The 17,933-nt window shown below is 37.7% G+C and overlaps 1 protein-coding gene across 1 annotated transcript in view; it reads right to left on the bottom strand.

The window, feature by feature from the left end:
- Adam10 (ADAM metallopeptidase domain 10) overlaps positions 1-17,933 on the bottom strand; it is a 109,316-nt gene that overhangs the window by 37,710 nt on the left and 53,673 nt on the right. The window contains exons 5-6 of the mRNA XM_076576601.1: positions 5,326-5,426; positions 1,811-1,963 (exon numbers count right to left, since the gene is read on the bottom strand). Coding sequence (XP_076432716.1) covers positions 1,811-1,963; positions 5,326-5,426 — 254 coding nt within the window. The remainder of the gene's footprint in view (positions 1-1,810; positions 1,964-5,325; positions 5,427-17,933) is intronic.

The raw sequence follows: 17,933 nt of genomic DNA, 5'->3' as shown, positions 1-17,933 counted from the left end.
CAGTCCTATTAAAAACTGCTTCATCGATCCAGCTTGCAGAGTCCCATATCCCCTCCTTTTTATACACCTTAATGCCTGAAATGTCTTTATTTGTCCTTAAAACTCAAACACTTTCTACAAGAATCTAACATTATCAGGACATGCATTCCTTTCTCAACAACAGTCCTTCTGTTGTGCACTGGCACAAATTCCAAAAGATTTGTTGATTACTTTCTATGTACTAGGCACTGTTTCAGGGGCTGGGGATTAACTGGTAAATGAAATAGAGAAGGTCCCTATAAGTTAATAAAGGTTTACTATAGCGAGGTATATAGGAGGGAGATAATCTGAATATAAAAAGGATATTACATCTACTTAAATTCTAAAAGGAAATAAATTTAATGAAAGTTCTCAAGAGGTGTCTGTTTACTTAGCTGACTCCCACCTAAGCACTGGCTCTGACCACTCTGCACGCAACCTTCCAACTCATCTACAAAATAGCACCCCGGCTACCACTTAAGTAAAAATATGTACATATACTTCCAAAATGTGTTGGGAAGGCACAGAAGATGGTCAAGAAGTAGCATTAATGGAAACATTTCAAAAGCAGTCTATACCAATAAACACTCTAAGGAACAGGAAGGCAGGGCTAAAGGGTCCATCCTAAACTCACATGCCTGGCTTCAGTGCTCCCAATGTCTAATGCAGTTTTCTCACTATTCCTGTTCCACTCTCATATGCAGGGATTCAGATAGTTCTCCAGGCATAATTACATATGCTTTAAAGGAGTTCCTCCCTCTTTACCTTTGAGTTTCCCTTCTCTAACTATCTCTACTTCCTCAAATGGTGACTCCTCCTTAAAGGGTCCCTTTTCTTCATGACTGTAATCCTTAGTGAATGTTGAAGGGCACTTTCTCTTCAAAAAAGGCAGTGCACATTTAAGAATACCCACGTCCCTCTCCGCTTACACTGTCTCTCTACAGAGCTGTTCCCTGCCCTTTGAATGTTCTCATTTCTCCCCATTTTTCCACTATCCTCAAACTATAGCTTACTGTAGTCTTCTATTTTTCAGATTTCTTAAATGCTCACTGTCTATTCCCACCACCAAAATGCAATCACCAGCTATACCACAGCACCTCATCTTCTCAGTCTCAAATCCTTTGAGTCAAAATAAATTTAACAAACTTTCTCTAGGTATCTTCAACATAAAAAGACATTTTAAAGGGTACCCTCAAACATTTCTATTTTCATAAGGATTAATAGACATTACCATAGGTAGTGTGGTAGAGCAAACCTGTAATTCCAGGACACTTAGGAGGCTGAAAACAGGAGGATTACCATGATTTCAGCCTCAGCACAAAGTGAACTCAAGCCACCCTGGGCCAGAAAGTAAGACTGTTCTCATGGGGAAAGGCAGGGAAAAACTATAAATAATAATTTTACTTGGAAAATGCTAAGTAAGTACAATAAGACACAAAACAGAAATTATACATTTCTTACTGGAAAAATTCCTATTCTCTCCTTCAAATTCAAAATGAAGATGGAACTGTTTTCAAAGGTAAGTATCATAACTGTCTACCATGCATGAGGCCAGCCCCAAGTCCAAAACACTTTCCTAGCAAAACAAAACAAATAATAACAAAAGCCTACGTTCAGTGTCATCAGCAACTTTAGGAAATTGTTCCCTTTATCTCTCTTCTGATTAGCAATCCACGTCCTCTGCACTTAGTTTACCGACTTCCCCATGGCACAAGTGAAACTGCATACGTTCTTTCACTTTTATATAAGGAAACAGTAGGAGAACTCATAACATGATGAGTAACTTAAGTACCTGGGCAATCACAGCTTCTCGTGTTCCATAGTATTTAAAGAACAGGTGATCTGTCTGGATATAGAGCTGACAAGTATTTCTTTCAGCCTGAGTTGTGCGCTTTTTCCTCAGGAGCTCGGGACCACCACTAGCAGCATGCTCCTCTTGACGCGCCTGTATGTCAAAGAGTCATTTCTGGTAATTAGCTTGTTTCACAATAATAGGTTTTTATAGTTTAGAATACATATGTTGGACAATTTCATATCATGTGACTATGTAATACTGCAAGTACTTTTAAAGCCATTAGTATAATGGGGGCCACTAGAAGTTAGAAAGAAAGGCAGGAACATGAGGGGTAGCTAGTGGACACCAAAACCTAGAAGAGGAGGAGTGCCATGCTCTGGTACTCTATGGCTAAGTAGGGCAACTCTGCTCTGTTGCAGCTAATGACAATCTCCCAAACAAAAGAGATTGAGAATTCCTAACACACACAAAAAGTAGTAAAACCTGGGGAGATGGAAAATGAGGACTCTGATCATCACCCACACACACCCACACCCACACCCCCCCCCACACACACACAATAAATATGTACAAATATGTCACTTACATTTGGTAATATTTAGAAATTATGCATAAATATCACTTTTATCCATAATATTCTCCACATAGATAACTTACTATTCAAGCAATTCCTTCCTTTTTAAACATTTTCAAAGTGTATTTAAAGACATATTCATTTAAATGTAAAGTAAGTCAATAGTCATGCATAGTAATTTAATATCTTCTTCAGTTCCCATCTACAACCTAGTCCTACCAAACTCCTAAATACCTAAGGAGTCTAGACATTTTCTATGGCTCTGACACTCCAGCTAAAGCTACTTACCATCTCTGGACTTTAAACTGGTTTTCACACTATAATCTTTGCAAAAAAAAGAAAATGTACTTATTCATCTGCATACTATTTTTCAATGAGTTTCTAATACTCCAAGGATAAAGCTCTCAATTCTGCATATGTTCCATGAGAGAAGTAGCACACAGCATCTCTTTACCAACCAAACATTTTCTTTTTCTACGCTGCTTTCAGAAAAGACCCCATATGACCAAAGCCTAACTACAGAAGCCTTCTATGATTCTCTAGAACACAGCCTGCCTGTCTCCTGCCATTCTTTGTACATGCTTATGCGGTCTTTCTTGATCCGGTTAGTATCTTCTCTTAGACGGAGAGACTGTCAGTTCACCCATTAGATCACTTCACAGAACCATTCACCTAGCTTCCTTATACAGGGCAACCTTACATTTATTACTTGTTTAATTTCTGTCCCCAGCTCATCACTATCACTTCAACCACTAGAATATAAGTTTTTAAAAAAGAACCTCATTGTGTTTGTTCTTCACTATATTGTTATCACTTAATAGATTTAGCAGGAAGTATTTCTTTAATGAACTGCCACTACTGTTGAATTTAAACACTCAGAAACATTTACAACATCAAAAACATTGTTTTAAGCCTAATTTGATAGTCACACAGAACCTGAATTAAATTTTAAGCCACAACTCCAAATTTACATTCACGTTTTATACTTTCCTTCTCCCTTGACAATCCCCCTGCTAATTTATATAAACTTTAAATGCTGTATTATGTTCCACAAAAAAGGAGTAACAGTGACATAATGAATATGTTCATTTGCTTTACTATAATCATTTTATTCTCTATGTATCTATACTATAGAGACTATACCATAAAGATACACAATTTTGAAAAAGAATTTTAAGTGCCATTATAGGTAAAAACAAATTCTACTGGGCTAGTGATATAGTTCAGTGGCAGAGTGCTTGCCTAGCATGAACTAGCCCTAAATTCAATTCCCAGTCATAGGGGATGGAGAAATCAATACTATTAAAAAGCTACAGTCCTAAAGAGTACATTTGGAGGAAGCATGCCTTTAATACTATTTTCCTCAAGATTTTCATCTAGGTGGTTTCTAGGTGGTGCCAGTCTGTTCAGCTTGGAAATGACTGAAAAGTATTTCATATGTACAAGTTTGCATTATAGTTCATATTTATAATCATGTTATTTCATAATAAAAGATTTGTGTGTCAATCTTATGTTGATCTTAGCTACATTTAAAGTTGCATATACAGCTTTTTTTTTTTTTTTTAACTTTAGGAGAAAAACCTGAATGCTCCAATACAAAACTATTTTTTGAGGAAGAAATTTAAATTAAGTTAGTCTTAAGTGTGAAGGTGATTTCCAAGCAGAGTAATTAACATAAATGGTCAAATTTATTAATCATGTAATTCAGACTTTCCCTATCTTTATTGGGCTTTATTCTCTATTCAACTGTCCCTAAGAAGTGAACTGAAAGTTCCGTCACATGGCCTTTCTACCTCTCCTTCTGGTTCAGTCAATCTCAGCTGTATCCTTCTGTTCAGAGACAAGGTCACATGCAGCAAGGCCGGCCTTAAACTCAGACGAAGCTGAAGATGACCTTGAAGTTCATATCTTGCCTGGGCTCCTAAGTGCTAGGAATACAGGTACCTACCAAGTAAGCTACAGCCCCACGCCCTGCTTTATATATTTTGAAGTTATAGTATAATGTTATAACACAAGAGAACTGAATCTTTTAAAAATGTATTTATTTTACTAATGCTTTCTTGCCTGAAGTCTACTTTGATATTAATAATTAGAGTTTGTAATTTTTATCTCTTGCATACTTTTCCTTTCAGTCTTTCTAGATTCTTATATTTTAGAGGAAGAAGTTAACTTAGAGGTAACTATACAATCCTTAACTTAACAAAATCAAATATACTTCTAATTATTCACAGAAAATTTAGGAACTTGAGAACATATTCATTACATTTTCATCCTGCCCCTGCCTCCCAAGTACTGGGATGCATGGTGTTCACTACCATGGGCAATTTCACATATTCTTTTCTTTTTTTTTTTTTGTTTTTTGTTTTTTCGAGACAGGGTTTCTCTGTGTAGCTTTGGAGCCTGTCCTGGAACTCACTCTGTAGCCCGGGCTAGCCTCGAACTCACAGAGATCCACCTGCCTCTGCCTCCCGAGTGCTGGGATTAAAGGCGTGCACCACCACCGCCCGGCTCACATATTCTTAAAATCTGTTGTTCTCCTGGAGTGTTTATCTAGCATTTGCTTAGACACTCAAATGGTATAAAAATTTAGGGGCATGGTAACATAGCCTAGACTATTTATGACTAAAAAATCAAATAGAAAAAAAAAATCAATGTGTAATTTAAATGTCAACAGCACTGAGCTTTTATTTGAGTGAGTAATCCATCATCTTGGCTTTTGTAAAGATTCAGGACTCTCAGTTTTAAAACAGGTGACCAGCACTACCTCTTTACTACTGCTAAGTTATGTGCATGGCCTCTTTGAGCATTAAACAAGTATAAATATTTCACAACAGTGGTATAACTGTTTCATAATGCCTAGAACACATATGTGAAAAGAAGAAACATTTGCCCAAGTACATTTCCATGTCTTAAGTTTAACAAGTGCTGAAATCCTTACCTGTGCTCCTTCCTCTACTCCAGTCATTTGGTACTTCCTCATCCTTTCAAAGACGGAGTGATCTGCACAGCCCCCCTGTGGGCCGTATTTATGGGGATAGTCTAAAGCAGACAAGAAACATCATTGCTACATGTTTAGATAGAGCCAGCATCTTATCAATGAAAAGTTAACTATCCTAATTTGGGACTGGAGAGATGGTGCAGTGGTTAAGAGCACTTACTGCTCTTCCAGAAGACCTTGGTTCAATTCCCAGTACCCACATGGTAGCTCACAACTGTCTGTACTTCCAGTTCCAGGAGATCCAATGCCTTCTTCTGGCCTCTGGATACCAGGCATAGATGTGGTGCATAGACACATATGCAGGCAACACACACACCAAATAGAAATAAATTTTAAAAATTAAATATCATAATTAATGAAGGCCATAAATGTTTAGTGAGCATTCATGAGAAAGGCACCTACGCTAGGGACTTGAATCCTGGTTCTAGCTTTTTATCTTTGGACAATTTCTGAATTCAAAAACAAAATATAATTATTTTGTTCTTAACTTTCCCACTTTAGATAATCAGAGCATCTTAAAACTGCAATTTACCTCATTTTTTTATTTATAACTGTTCCTTCAGTACATTAAATTTCCTACACTACAAATGTACATATTCCCTCAATCTGAGCACAGTAAGGTCAATATAAGATTATCTTTGGCTGGGGGTCCTTCTATGAATACTAACTGGCCTCAGATAAAGAGTCCTCCAAAAATATTCCATGGCATAAAAAAGTAGATTTATTTTAAATTTATCCCATTATAATTCAAATGTATGCTATACAAACTAATAACTATTTTATCATTTGTTCTCCCTTCATGTATTAATTTATCCTTAGCTAAGCTGGTTTTGTTTTCAAATAAACTATAATTTAAGTGAGTCACTTAAATGTTTATTCTACTCTCTCAACAATCTACAAACTTCTTTCTTATTAAGATTCTCCTTAGTTCACAAACACATTTTACAATCCAATCCAATAACCACAACTAAGAGACGTGACAAAATAAAGTGCCAGGACACAGGTAGGACAGTATGCACTGAAAAGTGCCTCAGCAGTAACTGCAGAAACCAGGAAAGTAAAATGCAACCATTGCCAAGATTGGGGGGAAGGTAATAGTAGGGTACGGTGATCTGATCAAGGAAGTGGAAAAAGGGGAGCTCCTTAAGAAGGTGGAAAAAGGGTAAAGGGGAAGGGCAGGATACAAAAGATCTAACAGGGAAATGGGAAAAGGTGGGGTCTTTAGGAGCTGCGGAGGAAGGTAAATACAGGAGGAAGGAAGGAAGGAAGGAAAAATAACAACAAGAATGTCTGAAAATGCCATAAGGAATCATACTATTAACTATGCACCTTAACAAAAAACCTATAATACATGTAATTCTGTGTATAAATACACTTAAATAGTTTTAGTGAACTTTTCTCAAAGACCACAGAACAAAAACCCCAATACCAAACAGGAGAAGCCCTCTTTTGAATTTTTGGTCAGGATTGTCCAAAAGTCTCCTAAAACATATAGCCTATTGCTATTGCCCTTGGTTGTTCCCAGAGTCTCTATTGCTGCAAGATACCATGCACTTCAGAAACGAGGTCCAGAGACCCCTGGACTGGAACTGAACTGAATGCCTCCTTCTCGATTACTACTTTTATGATACCGGAAGGCACCATGAAGCTTACAAATGAAGGAGGCAAACAATAGCCCTACCTAGCTATGATGCTTATAAACCACATCAACGATCAGCATGACAAAATAACCCTAAGGGTATAGCGGGAACACATATACATTGGAGGTAACCAACAGCTCTCTAATTGGATTTAAGGCCTGCTCAACACGAAGGAAGCCCAGTACTAGAAACCTAGCTAGCCACTCAGTGCTAGTGCATTCATAGATATTAGAGGAGAATCTACAACTACTACTTTACTAAAGCATAATTCCTAACAACAATTTGTCCTTAAACACCTAGTAAGTGTAGTCTGTACCCCACATTAAGGAAATCTCTTTGCAACAGACAGAGACCACTACAGAAATTCACAACCAATCAAAATGCAGAGTTAGAGCCCAGTCCTAGTGGATTCATCTACAAAACACTCCCACACCTAAAGCTCAGAGAACATTGTGGATGAGGAAGCAGAAGGATTGTAAGAGTCAGATGATCAGGGAGTTTGCTGTGAAACTGTGTCTCCTAGTAATGTGAGAAGCTACACTCATAAAGTTTCACCAATATAACTGCCCAAACATGAGCTGAACATGGATGACATCAATACATATGCCAAGGTGGATAGAGAAAAGCCCAGAAGGTCTTAACCCTAGGCAAAAAACTATAGGCAACTAAGGAATGCTGAGACCAGGAGAAATAGTCTTCCTCAGGGAATAATAACACACCAGTTGGTTATCTAATACAAAATGATCAGTCCGGAAAACATGTATAAAAGTAACATTATACAGATTGAGCAGGTTATATTTAGCAACGTATATTTATACACACACACACACACACACACACATATATATATATATATGCATGAGATAACAATGAAAAGTGAGGTCATAAATTTCAAAGAGCAAAGAGGGGTATATGGGAAGGTTTGGAGGGAGGAAAGGGAAGTGAGAAATGTTGTAATTATATCAAAACATTTTAAGTAAAAGAAAAAAGATTATTCTATTTTTCAGAAGACAACAGTGTAGATGATGATTTTGCTGCTGGCTTAGCTGGTGTGGTTGTTTGAAGCTTGAATGGAAAGGATTAGGAAGTGTGGCCTTGTTGGAGGAGGTGTGTCATTAGGGGGTGAGCTTTGAAGTTTCTAAAGCCCATGCCATCCCCATGAGCTCTCTCTGCCTGTGGTTGTCATCCCAACATGTAACCGCTCACCCACTGCTCCAGACACACCTGCCTGTTGCTGCCATGCTCGCTGCCATCACGGTCATGGACTCACTCTCAAACTGTGAGCCCCCAATAACTCTTTCTTCCATGAGTTGCCTTGGTCATGGTGTCTTCACAGTGACAGAAAAGTAACTACAATAGCCAGTAACCACAGAAGCAATTGAAAAACAAAAGCTCTAAGAATACTGACATACAAAATGGTTTACCATATAAACTATGGTATTTAAATTTTTAAATTCCTGTTCCAGTATGATGAGCGATCATTACTCAATTAGTATGTCATGGTATTTTTCCTTTGTGAATCAGTGCATGGTGCCTCTATAAATTTTTAAGAATAGTGTCAATACTTAAGTTAATAAGTTCTCATTTTAACATTTATCTTAGGCTAATATAAGTTTAATGAAGAAAATATTCAACATTTGATGCCATTCTTACAGAACTAAATTAGACACTCTCCTCCAAAGAGCTGTGCTTATAGTTTTAATTTATTATGAAGTGTCTAAAACTGTTACAACCCCACCTCCCATCCTAAGCCACATTCAACTTTTCCCTCTCATGCTCAGACAGACGAGAGGACAGATACAAGAGCACACAGACAGCATTACTCCCAAATAAGTGACTACTGAAATTAAGATTTTCAAAGGAGAACCCCTGTGATTAAATCACTTGCAGCAAGTTTCACAATAATATTCCTTAAATATCTCCCAAACCTAGTCCCTTCCTTTATACCTCAAGAGCACCTACTATTAAAAAAGTGGATGCTAGAATTGGGTAAGAATGATCTGTCCAATAAAATACATATTTCTCAAAGACTATTTATATTATATCAATCACTTAGACTTTTAAAAACTATTATTAAAATTAATTTTTTAAAGCAATTATAATTGCTTTATAAAAATTAATAATAAATCAAAACATTATTATTTTTTTAAAAAAGTAATTTGAAAGTCATTGACCAAACTATTCCTCAATGTCTGTAGACTGAACTGCATAGCATAGCTTCCCTTCAAGTAAAGTATCACACACAACCAAGTTCTAGCTGAAGTAACTAGCCATGATTGTCCCTGGTCTTTTTTTCTGAAGGCCAATAGACTCCATCCCGGTAACATCAGAATGATGCTATGGTTTGAATAAGAAATGTTTTCGAGCCGGGCGGCAGTGGCACACTATAGCACAAATCTTAAAAGGTCTTATTAATAAAACCAAACCTGAAGCCAGGTATTGGGGTGAATGCTGGAAGATCAGAGAAGCAGAAAAAGCCACAGCCACCTCATCTTGCCAATTCCTCAGCTGATCCTGTTTCCTCAGACTGGAAGCTTCTGAGTCCTCATCCAGAATGAATCTCAGCTGAACTGCTTCTCGAAAGCCTGAAGCTTAACCACCTCTAGTTCCTGGTCCTCATGCCTTATATACCTTTCTGCTTTCTGCCATCACTTCCTGGGATTAAAGGCTCACTTCGTTTGGATTCAAGGCGAGTCACCATGCCTGGCTGTTTCCAATGTGGCTTTAAACTCACAGAGATTCAGATGGATCTCTGCCTCCAAAAGGCTAGGATTAAAGGTGTGAGTGCCACCATTTTCTGGCCTCTATGTCTGTCTAGTGGCTGTTCTGTTCTCTGACCCCAGATAAATTTATTAGTGTGCACAATATTTTGGGGGACACAATATCACCACAGTGCACACTTTTAATCTCAGCACTCGGGAGGCAGAGTTAGGCGGATCTCTGAGTTCGAGGCCAGCCTGGTCTACAGAGCGAGATCCAGGACAGGCACCAAAACTACACAGAGAAACCCTGTCTCGAATAAAAAAATAAAAAAAGAAATGTTCTCTATATGCTAACCAGCCAGCCTGGCCTCCTTGGTAAGCTCCATACCCATAATAGACTGGACTCTGTCTCAAAAATAAACATAAATAAATGAATAACATATACATGTACACACACTACTAAAAAAAAACTTTAAAAATTCTTTAAGGCTTTTTATTTATTTATTTATTTATTTATTTATTTTTTGGTTTTTCAAGACAGGGTTTCTCTGTGTAGCTTTGTGCCTTTCCTGGAACTCGCTCTGCAGACTAGGCTGGCTTCAAACTCACAGAGATCCGCCTGCCTCTGCCTCCCAGTGCTGGGATTAAAGGCGTGCGCCACCACCGCCCGGCTTTATTTACGCTTTTAAAATAAAAACACAAAGAACATTAAACAAGCCACTTTGCACAATAAAACAAGGCAATAAAATACATACATCTGCAAATACTAACAATCTGGCTTACTAATAACACTAATCCAAGGATGGTAAGCAGATGAATTACATTTATAGAGAAGTAGAGAAGTATGTCAAAAGGTAGAATATATAAAAACTCCTATCTATGCTTGGCAACTGTATGTATACAGTTTCAGAATCCAAAGCATCCAATATACAGTTACAAACAGACTGAGTCTTTTGATTAGATCAATCAAAAACCACAATAGGACATCATTAGGTATGCAGTTACTCAGTCAAGCTCTCAAAAGAAATTTCTCATTCACAAATGCAGAAATTCTTCACTAAATGAGGAGAGTTTGATGTTTATATATGTATATATATGTATAAATACATACACACACAATGTTTACATATAGTAAGTCAATGCTATGGGGTTTTGTTAGTTTTGAGCCAAGATCTCAACAAGTAACTCTGGCTGGCCTAGAACTTGCTAGATAGAGAAGGTTAGCCTAGAACTTACAAGAGATCTGTCTGCCTCTGCCTCTCAGGTGCTGGGATTAAAGACACTCACCACCATGCCCAGCTTATTATGTATTTTCATGAGTCAAACTTGCAAACTCCATAAAATAAAACTAGACTTAGTCTAAAACTCTACTTTCGGTATTATAAATAATACAAACTTGTAATAAATAGTATAGCAAATTACAGAAAATAATGTTAAATTTTAAACAGTGGAAAAAACAAAAATGAAAAATACTCGAAGTTCAACACATGAAAAAGTGCACTGCAGAGAAAGACTAGCTACTGTAAAGAGGAAGCATATGAGAGCTAGATGACTTTCACAGCATTATCTTTATGTTCAAGTATTACATAGGGATGAATAGTTGCCTGTTTGTCTTTTAGGTCATGTGGTACCACTCCTTTAAAATTCTTCTAAAGTCTATATATGTAGACAGGAGCATTCCCTACTAGATTTCTGCACCTACTGTTGTCCCATGATTCTGTATTATTTCATGGTAGTAGTGGTATGTGTATATGTGATATATATTGTGTGCTTGCATGTGGAGACAAGAGGTCGACATTGGGGGTCTTTTTCAATTATTCTCCACCTTTTCCTCCCTCCCTCCCTCCCTCCCTCTCTCCGTGTATAGATGTTTTGCCTGCATATTATGTCTGTGCACCACTTGCATGCCTACTGCCTGCTAAAGCTGGAAGACAGTACTGGCTTTCCTGAAGCTGGAGTTACAGGCAGTTGTGAGCTATTGTGTAGGTACTGGAATAGAGCCTGGGTTCTCTGGAAAAGCAGCCAGGGTTCTTAACCACTGAGTCATCTCTCTTGACCCCAGCACTTACACACACCTTGGTTTTTGTTTGTTTGTTTGTTTTGTTTTTGTAGACAGGGTTTCTTGATGAACCTGGAACTCACTGATTCAGTTTGACTATCTATCCGGCAAACTCCCGAGATCCTTCTGTTTTACCACCCCAGTGCTGGGATTACAAGTATAAATTGTCTGATCTAGTTTATTAGATGTGTCTTAGGGTTATTATTGCTGTGAAGAGACACCATGACCACAGCAACTCTTACAAAGGAAAACATTTAACAGGGGTGTCTCATTTACAGTTTTAGAGGTTTAGTCCATTACTGTCATGGTGGGAAGCAAGGCAGCATGCAGGCAGACAGCTTGAGAAGGAGCTGAGAGTTCTTACATCTTGACCCACAGGTAACAGGAAATGGTCTGAACTAGGCATAGCTTCAGCATAAGAGACCTCAAAGCCTGCCCCCATAGTGACATACTTCCTCAAACAAGGCCACACCTACTTCAACAAGGCCACATCTCCTAATAGTACCACTCCCTATGAGCTTATGGGGGCCAATTACATTCCAACTACCACAACATGCATGCTGGGGATCCACTCAAATGTCATCACGCTTGCATAGCAAGCACTTTACTGACTGAGTCATCTCCCCAGCACTCTTTTTTGGTACCGGGAAATCCATTCTGCACCCACTCATATAGAGATCACAAAACTGGCATATGATATACTGGTGATTCAAAATGCAACACTGTAGAACAAATGTCTTCTTATCCTACACTGCACATAATTATTTTCAAACCAGCCCAGCAACACTGACATTAATTCATTTAAAACTCTGGTGATTTCATCAGCTAAAATGAATAAAAATGCAAACCAAAAAACAGCCTCGTTTTGTTCTGTTGTTTTAAGCAGGGTCTCCCTATGTAGTTAAGGCTAATTCAAAACTCACTATGTAGTCCAGGCTGGTCTTAAATTCATGATCCTTCTCCTCGCCTCACCCTGTTGAGTGCCAGGATTACAAGCATGAGCCATCACACCTGGGAAACAATTTTAAAATGAAATTTTGGGGACTGCCATATGGCAAGATATCACTTCCCTAAAATGTGCCTTTCTACTCCTCACACATAGCTCTCTGTACAACACACACACACACACACACACACACACACACACACACACACACAGAAGAGAATCTTTGTTTTGAAGAGTTATCTTTTGGAACATCAACATTTGGGATTTTAATTCTTTAGGCTTTGGAGTGGAGTGGCAGGGCTGGCACAAGCTAGCCACAAACATTTGAACTGGACTCCCCTATCTCAGCCTCCTTAAGGACTACCTGTTATACATTACTATGCCTCATTTATATAAATTTTGCTATTTTAGACTTCAAGGATTTTGATCTTGAAGGATATTTCAGTGTCTGGGACTGTGTTATCTGAGATTATGACCGGCATTGGTTTTCATCAATACATTGTTATGGATGCAAGCTAGGTATTTTATCATTAATTCTAAAATAATCTAACAAATAATATCTACTAGGCTTTTTACTTTCTTCTTTATTGATAAAAGATATGAGTTAATACATTTATATACATAAACATTATCTATGTGTAACACTGTGTACAGTTACATATACTTGATACTACAGTGCATTTCTAATCTTCATATAGTAGTCAAGTATGTGCCAGTGTTCAGAGTATATCATACTGCCTATATGAGACACCATCAGCAGGAACTGAGGGGAAGTCAGTAAAACTTAACAGAACCAACAGGTTGTCACTCCTGAGTAAGACGGCAGCCTAGAATTAGTATAAAACTGCCTTGCCCCTACTTCACTGTGAAAAGATTACAACTATCTATAATCAAAAGAGTATCAATGTTTTTTATAAAATCAGCTCCTCTAAAGTCCATCATCTGGCAAAGGTCAAGAGCATCTTCACCTTCATCATCAAGTTAAGGGCAACCTATTGGTAGAAAGATAATTATCTGCCCCCCCCCCACACTTCAATAAGCACACAGGGTTATCTACCACATTCTGCTTTGCATTAGTTATTTGTTGTTGTTGTTGTTTTTTTTTTTGTTTTTCGAGACAGGGTTTCTCCATGTAGCTTTGCGCCTTTCCTGGAACTCACTTGGTAGCCCTGGCTCTGCCTCCCGAGTGCTGGGATTAAAGGCGTGTGCCACCACCACCCAGCTTTTTTTTTTTTTTTTTTTTTTTTAAAGCATTAAACTATACCATAGACTATTCCATGTACCACAGGAATCTGACGCCTCAAAGTCACTTACATCACCCATCATAATTCTTGGAAACTGTAACACTGATATTGATGACCTCTCCAGTATATTTAGATCTTGTCTCCAGTCCACATTTCTACTTTTGAACTTCTCATTACTAATAACCCCTTTACAACCTCAACTTTCAGCATCCTATCTTCTGTCCATCATTACCTGTCTAGACAATCCCTCTAGACCCAACAGCCATTTAAAAAAAAAAAAAAACTTTTAATTCACCAATGCCTACCGTCCTGTGCACTCTCATTTTCCTCCTACTTATTCACTTTATATGCCATCAAGGATCACAATTTCTCACTGCATTCACCTTTAATTCCTTTGGCCCCTATCTCATTCCCTTGACTCCCACACCGAATCCCTTTTAAATTCAACTCCTTCCCCATACCCCTGGTAACCAGGACTATTCTCATTCAAAAGTTATGACTTATAGCAGCAGCCTTAACTTCCTAATACAGCCTGGAACCTCCATCCTATTCCAAAGTCCATTTTCAGTTTCACTCACATATAGTTAGCAACAGGCAGACCTTATTTTGTACAGGCCAAAAAACTGATCCTGCAAACGTCTCTAACTCTGCAAAGAGACCTCAATAATCAATGGAAAAAAATTATAACTGTTCTAATGTTTAAAGACTTTTGTCAAAAGACTAAAACGTCTAATGTTATCAATGTATATAAAAAATGAAAAATAAGGGAATTATTTAATAAACTGTAATTTTAAAATAAACAAAGATTAGTGTTTAAACATTTAGTGTTTTATCTCTTTGAAAATTATATTTTACATAAGATAAAGACATAAATTATTCTGAAATCTTTTTAGGATAAAAGTAAAATTCCAAAGCAACAAAACACTATTATATGTTTCAAATTCTGTCAGCATAAAATTCTCATGACAGAAAAAGGACAGGGGGAGGCCAAGTATAAAAGTTTTTCTGTATACTTCTAAAATTTCTAAGAGACCATTTTCCCTGGCCACCACATTAACTACAAAAACGGACAATGACATTTTCTCTCTAAAATTACTGACAATATAATCCTCATTTCTAGAAAAAGCCTTTGTTCAACTAATGAATAAGCCCTCATTGAGATGCAAAATCATAGGATGCACTGCGGTTCCCTGAAAAGGCCAAACAGTGATTCTTTCAAAAGAATGAGCAATGAGTGAAGAACATTAGCCAGTTTAAAACAAAGATCGGCTTTAGAGCTCCTGCCTTTCCTCCAGTTCCTCTGCATACAAACCTCCTGCTTTTGTTTTGCTATAGGAAACACAAATATAAATACCACATACACACATACACTGTGGCACCACCTCAGACAGGAAGTAAGTAGTTGACTCTCAATTATCCACTCTACTAAGGCAGGCTATTTACAGTTTGAATTATCTGCCCAGTACCACCAGCCACCAAACACTCTGGCAGTTTCACCACTATTAAGGCAGCACCTCTATGCAGTTATGGTCTAGGGTCTTCACCATGACTCTCTAATAGACAAAAGCAGTTCTAAAATCTGGTAAAGAGCTATTGATCAACAAATCCAATCAAATAACGCAACCCTTAATATGAACTGAATTTAAAATACAGTAACTCCACAGGCAGATAATATATGAAAACTGTTATCCTATCACGGGGCATGTTCCTTAACTAAGAAAACTTCCATTTATTCCAAAGTTGCCCAAATAACAAGGACCAAGAGAAGAAAGGATGAAGAATGTGAAGGTAGGGAAGGACTCCAAAGGCTTCTCCTTTTCAGTTCCAGTGGACAGGGCCCCTTTTCTCCTATGATCTATCCCCAACCCCGGACCCAGTTTAGGAAGTATGGGGAAGGTGGAAAGAGCAACACACACACACATCACATTCATCTTCCAGGAAACAGGTGAGAGAGCTAACTCAAGCATGTCCTTCCTTACCCTGGCTTTTGGAACAAAGGGTTAGTGCTGGCAGGCAGGGGATCATGGAGTCAGAGCAACAGGGCAAATGTTGTTGTACTGTGACCAATTATAAACAGAATCACTAGACTGAAGTCCAAAAGGATAGAACTTTGCAGTATTCACCACTATATACCAGGACCTAAAGAGACAATCAGCCATTTAAATAATGTCAATTAAAAAATAATCATTATACCTGTTAGTGGAGTAGTATTAGCTGAAGGCCTGACTACCTGTTGTGCTCAAAGGCAGTGGAACAAACTAGCAGGAATTAGGTCACTAGAAGCAAGCACTGAAGAAAATATGGGATCTAGGCCCTTTCTGTCTCTTGCTCTGGATTCCCGGAGGACACAGGTGAAAAGTATTCACCAGACTCTCCATCGTGACACATTCATTGTTGCCACCAGAGGCCCAAAGCAACAGGGCAAGCAAACCATTGACTAAAACCCCAGAACATAAGACAACTAAATCCTTCCTCTAAAGGTTTATTTTTTTAATCTGAAGTAGCAACACAAAACTAACACAGAACCTATGAATTGTAAAACTTACAACTGAAATGCATGAGGAATACTCCAACCCACTGATTATGTCCATCTATATTACTTGGAGTGGCACACCTGTCCACAGTAGTAAGTGGATGCCTCCAAGACAAAGCCAATGTTTGGTTAATGGGTTTTTTGTTTTGTTTTGGTTTTTCTCTTTTCTTTTCTCAAGCTCCCAAGTTGTACCAAGTAAAAAGAAATATTGTTGCAATCAGGTAACAGTTTCTGTAATCAAACTCTTTCTCTGGCAGTCTAGGGGAGAGACTCAAATCCCCAGGATTTCTATATCCAACTAATGATTCCTGGGTTTGTTCCACCCTCGTTGTTTAAATTATCAGTTAGTCTTTTGTTTCTGTTTTGTTTTGTTTTTTGGGGGACAGGATTTCTTTTCTGTAACAGTCCTAGTTGTCCTGGAACTCACTTTGTAGATCAGGCTTGACTCAAACTCACAGAGAACTGCCTACCTCTGCGGGAGTTAAAGGTTTGCACCATCACACCTGGTGTATATTCTTTTACTAAGTGAGAATTCGCCTTTAAGGTGCATTTTTAAGACAATATTTTCTGTACATTCATAAACCAAGACAGTTGAATTTAATTTTCCAGCCAGTAGCTGGTTTCTATAGCTCTTTCTCAAAAACATCTATCATGCAGACATATATTTAAAAAAAGAAAACACAACAAAAACACTATTTCAATAGCCTCCTGCTGGCCTTCATCCCACCAACAATAACTAGGAATTATCTACCATCTCTAAATTGCTTCTCCAAAAAGTGTTTTGGTTTTTTTTATTTTTTATTTCTAACTGTTTTACAGACTATTAAAAAAGACACATTCAAAATTAAGGCTGGGCTGGAACTGTTATCTAGCAAAACTTGCCTAGAACATAAAAGGTACCTGTTTTTTTTAAAAAAGAAAAGGCCAGAATGCTTTAACCAATGTGTGTCAATATCTTCCAGAGTTGCATTAACTTATTTGCCAATATTCCAAAAGAAAATACTGATTTTTAAAATGAACACCGTTGTAAAATTTTATGTTCTTTTCAATTCAGTCTTTTTACTAACAAATCAAATATGCACAAACATTTCACCACACTGTACTAAAAACTATACTTGATACTACACCCAATATAATATCTAGATTGTACAATAAATTAATTTCTGTTCTTTTTGTTGATGTTTATTTATTCAAGGCAGAGTCTCATTGGTTTTTTGAAACAGGATTTCTTTTGTGTAACAGTCCTGGCTGACCTGGAACTCATTATGTAGTTCAGTCTGGCCTCAAATTCACAATCCTCCTGCCTCAGCTCCTGAATGTGAGCCATCATGTCCACTAATTTAATCTTTTTGCAAAATAAATACTGTAAAACACTATTGTGAAAAAAAAATTCTAATGTCACTTCCTAAAGTTGTTTTATAACA

The sequence above is a fragment of the Peromyscus maniculatus genome, chromosome 7, assembly GCF_049852395.1.
Source record: "Peromyscus maniculatus bairdii isolate BWxNUB_F1_BW_parent chromosome 7, HU_Pman_BW_mat_3.1, whole genome shotgun sequence".
NCBI lineage: Eukaryota > Metazoa > Chordata > Mammalia > Rodentia > Cricetidae > Peromyscus > Peromyscus maniculatus.
The sequence above is the reverse complement of the archived record's forward strand: the minus strand, read 5'-3'. Positions and strand labels throughout refer to the sequence as shown.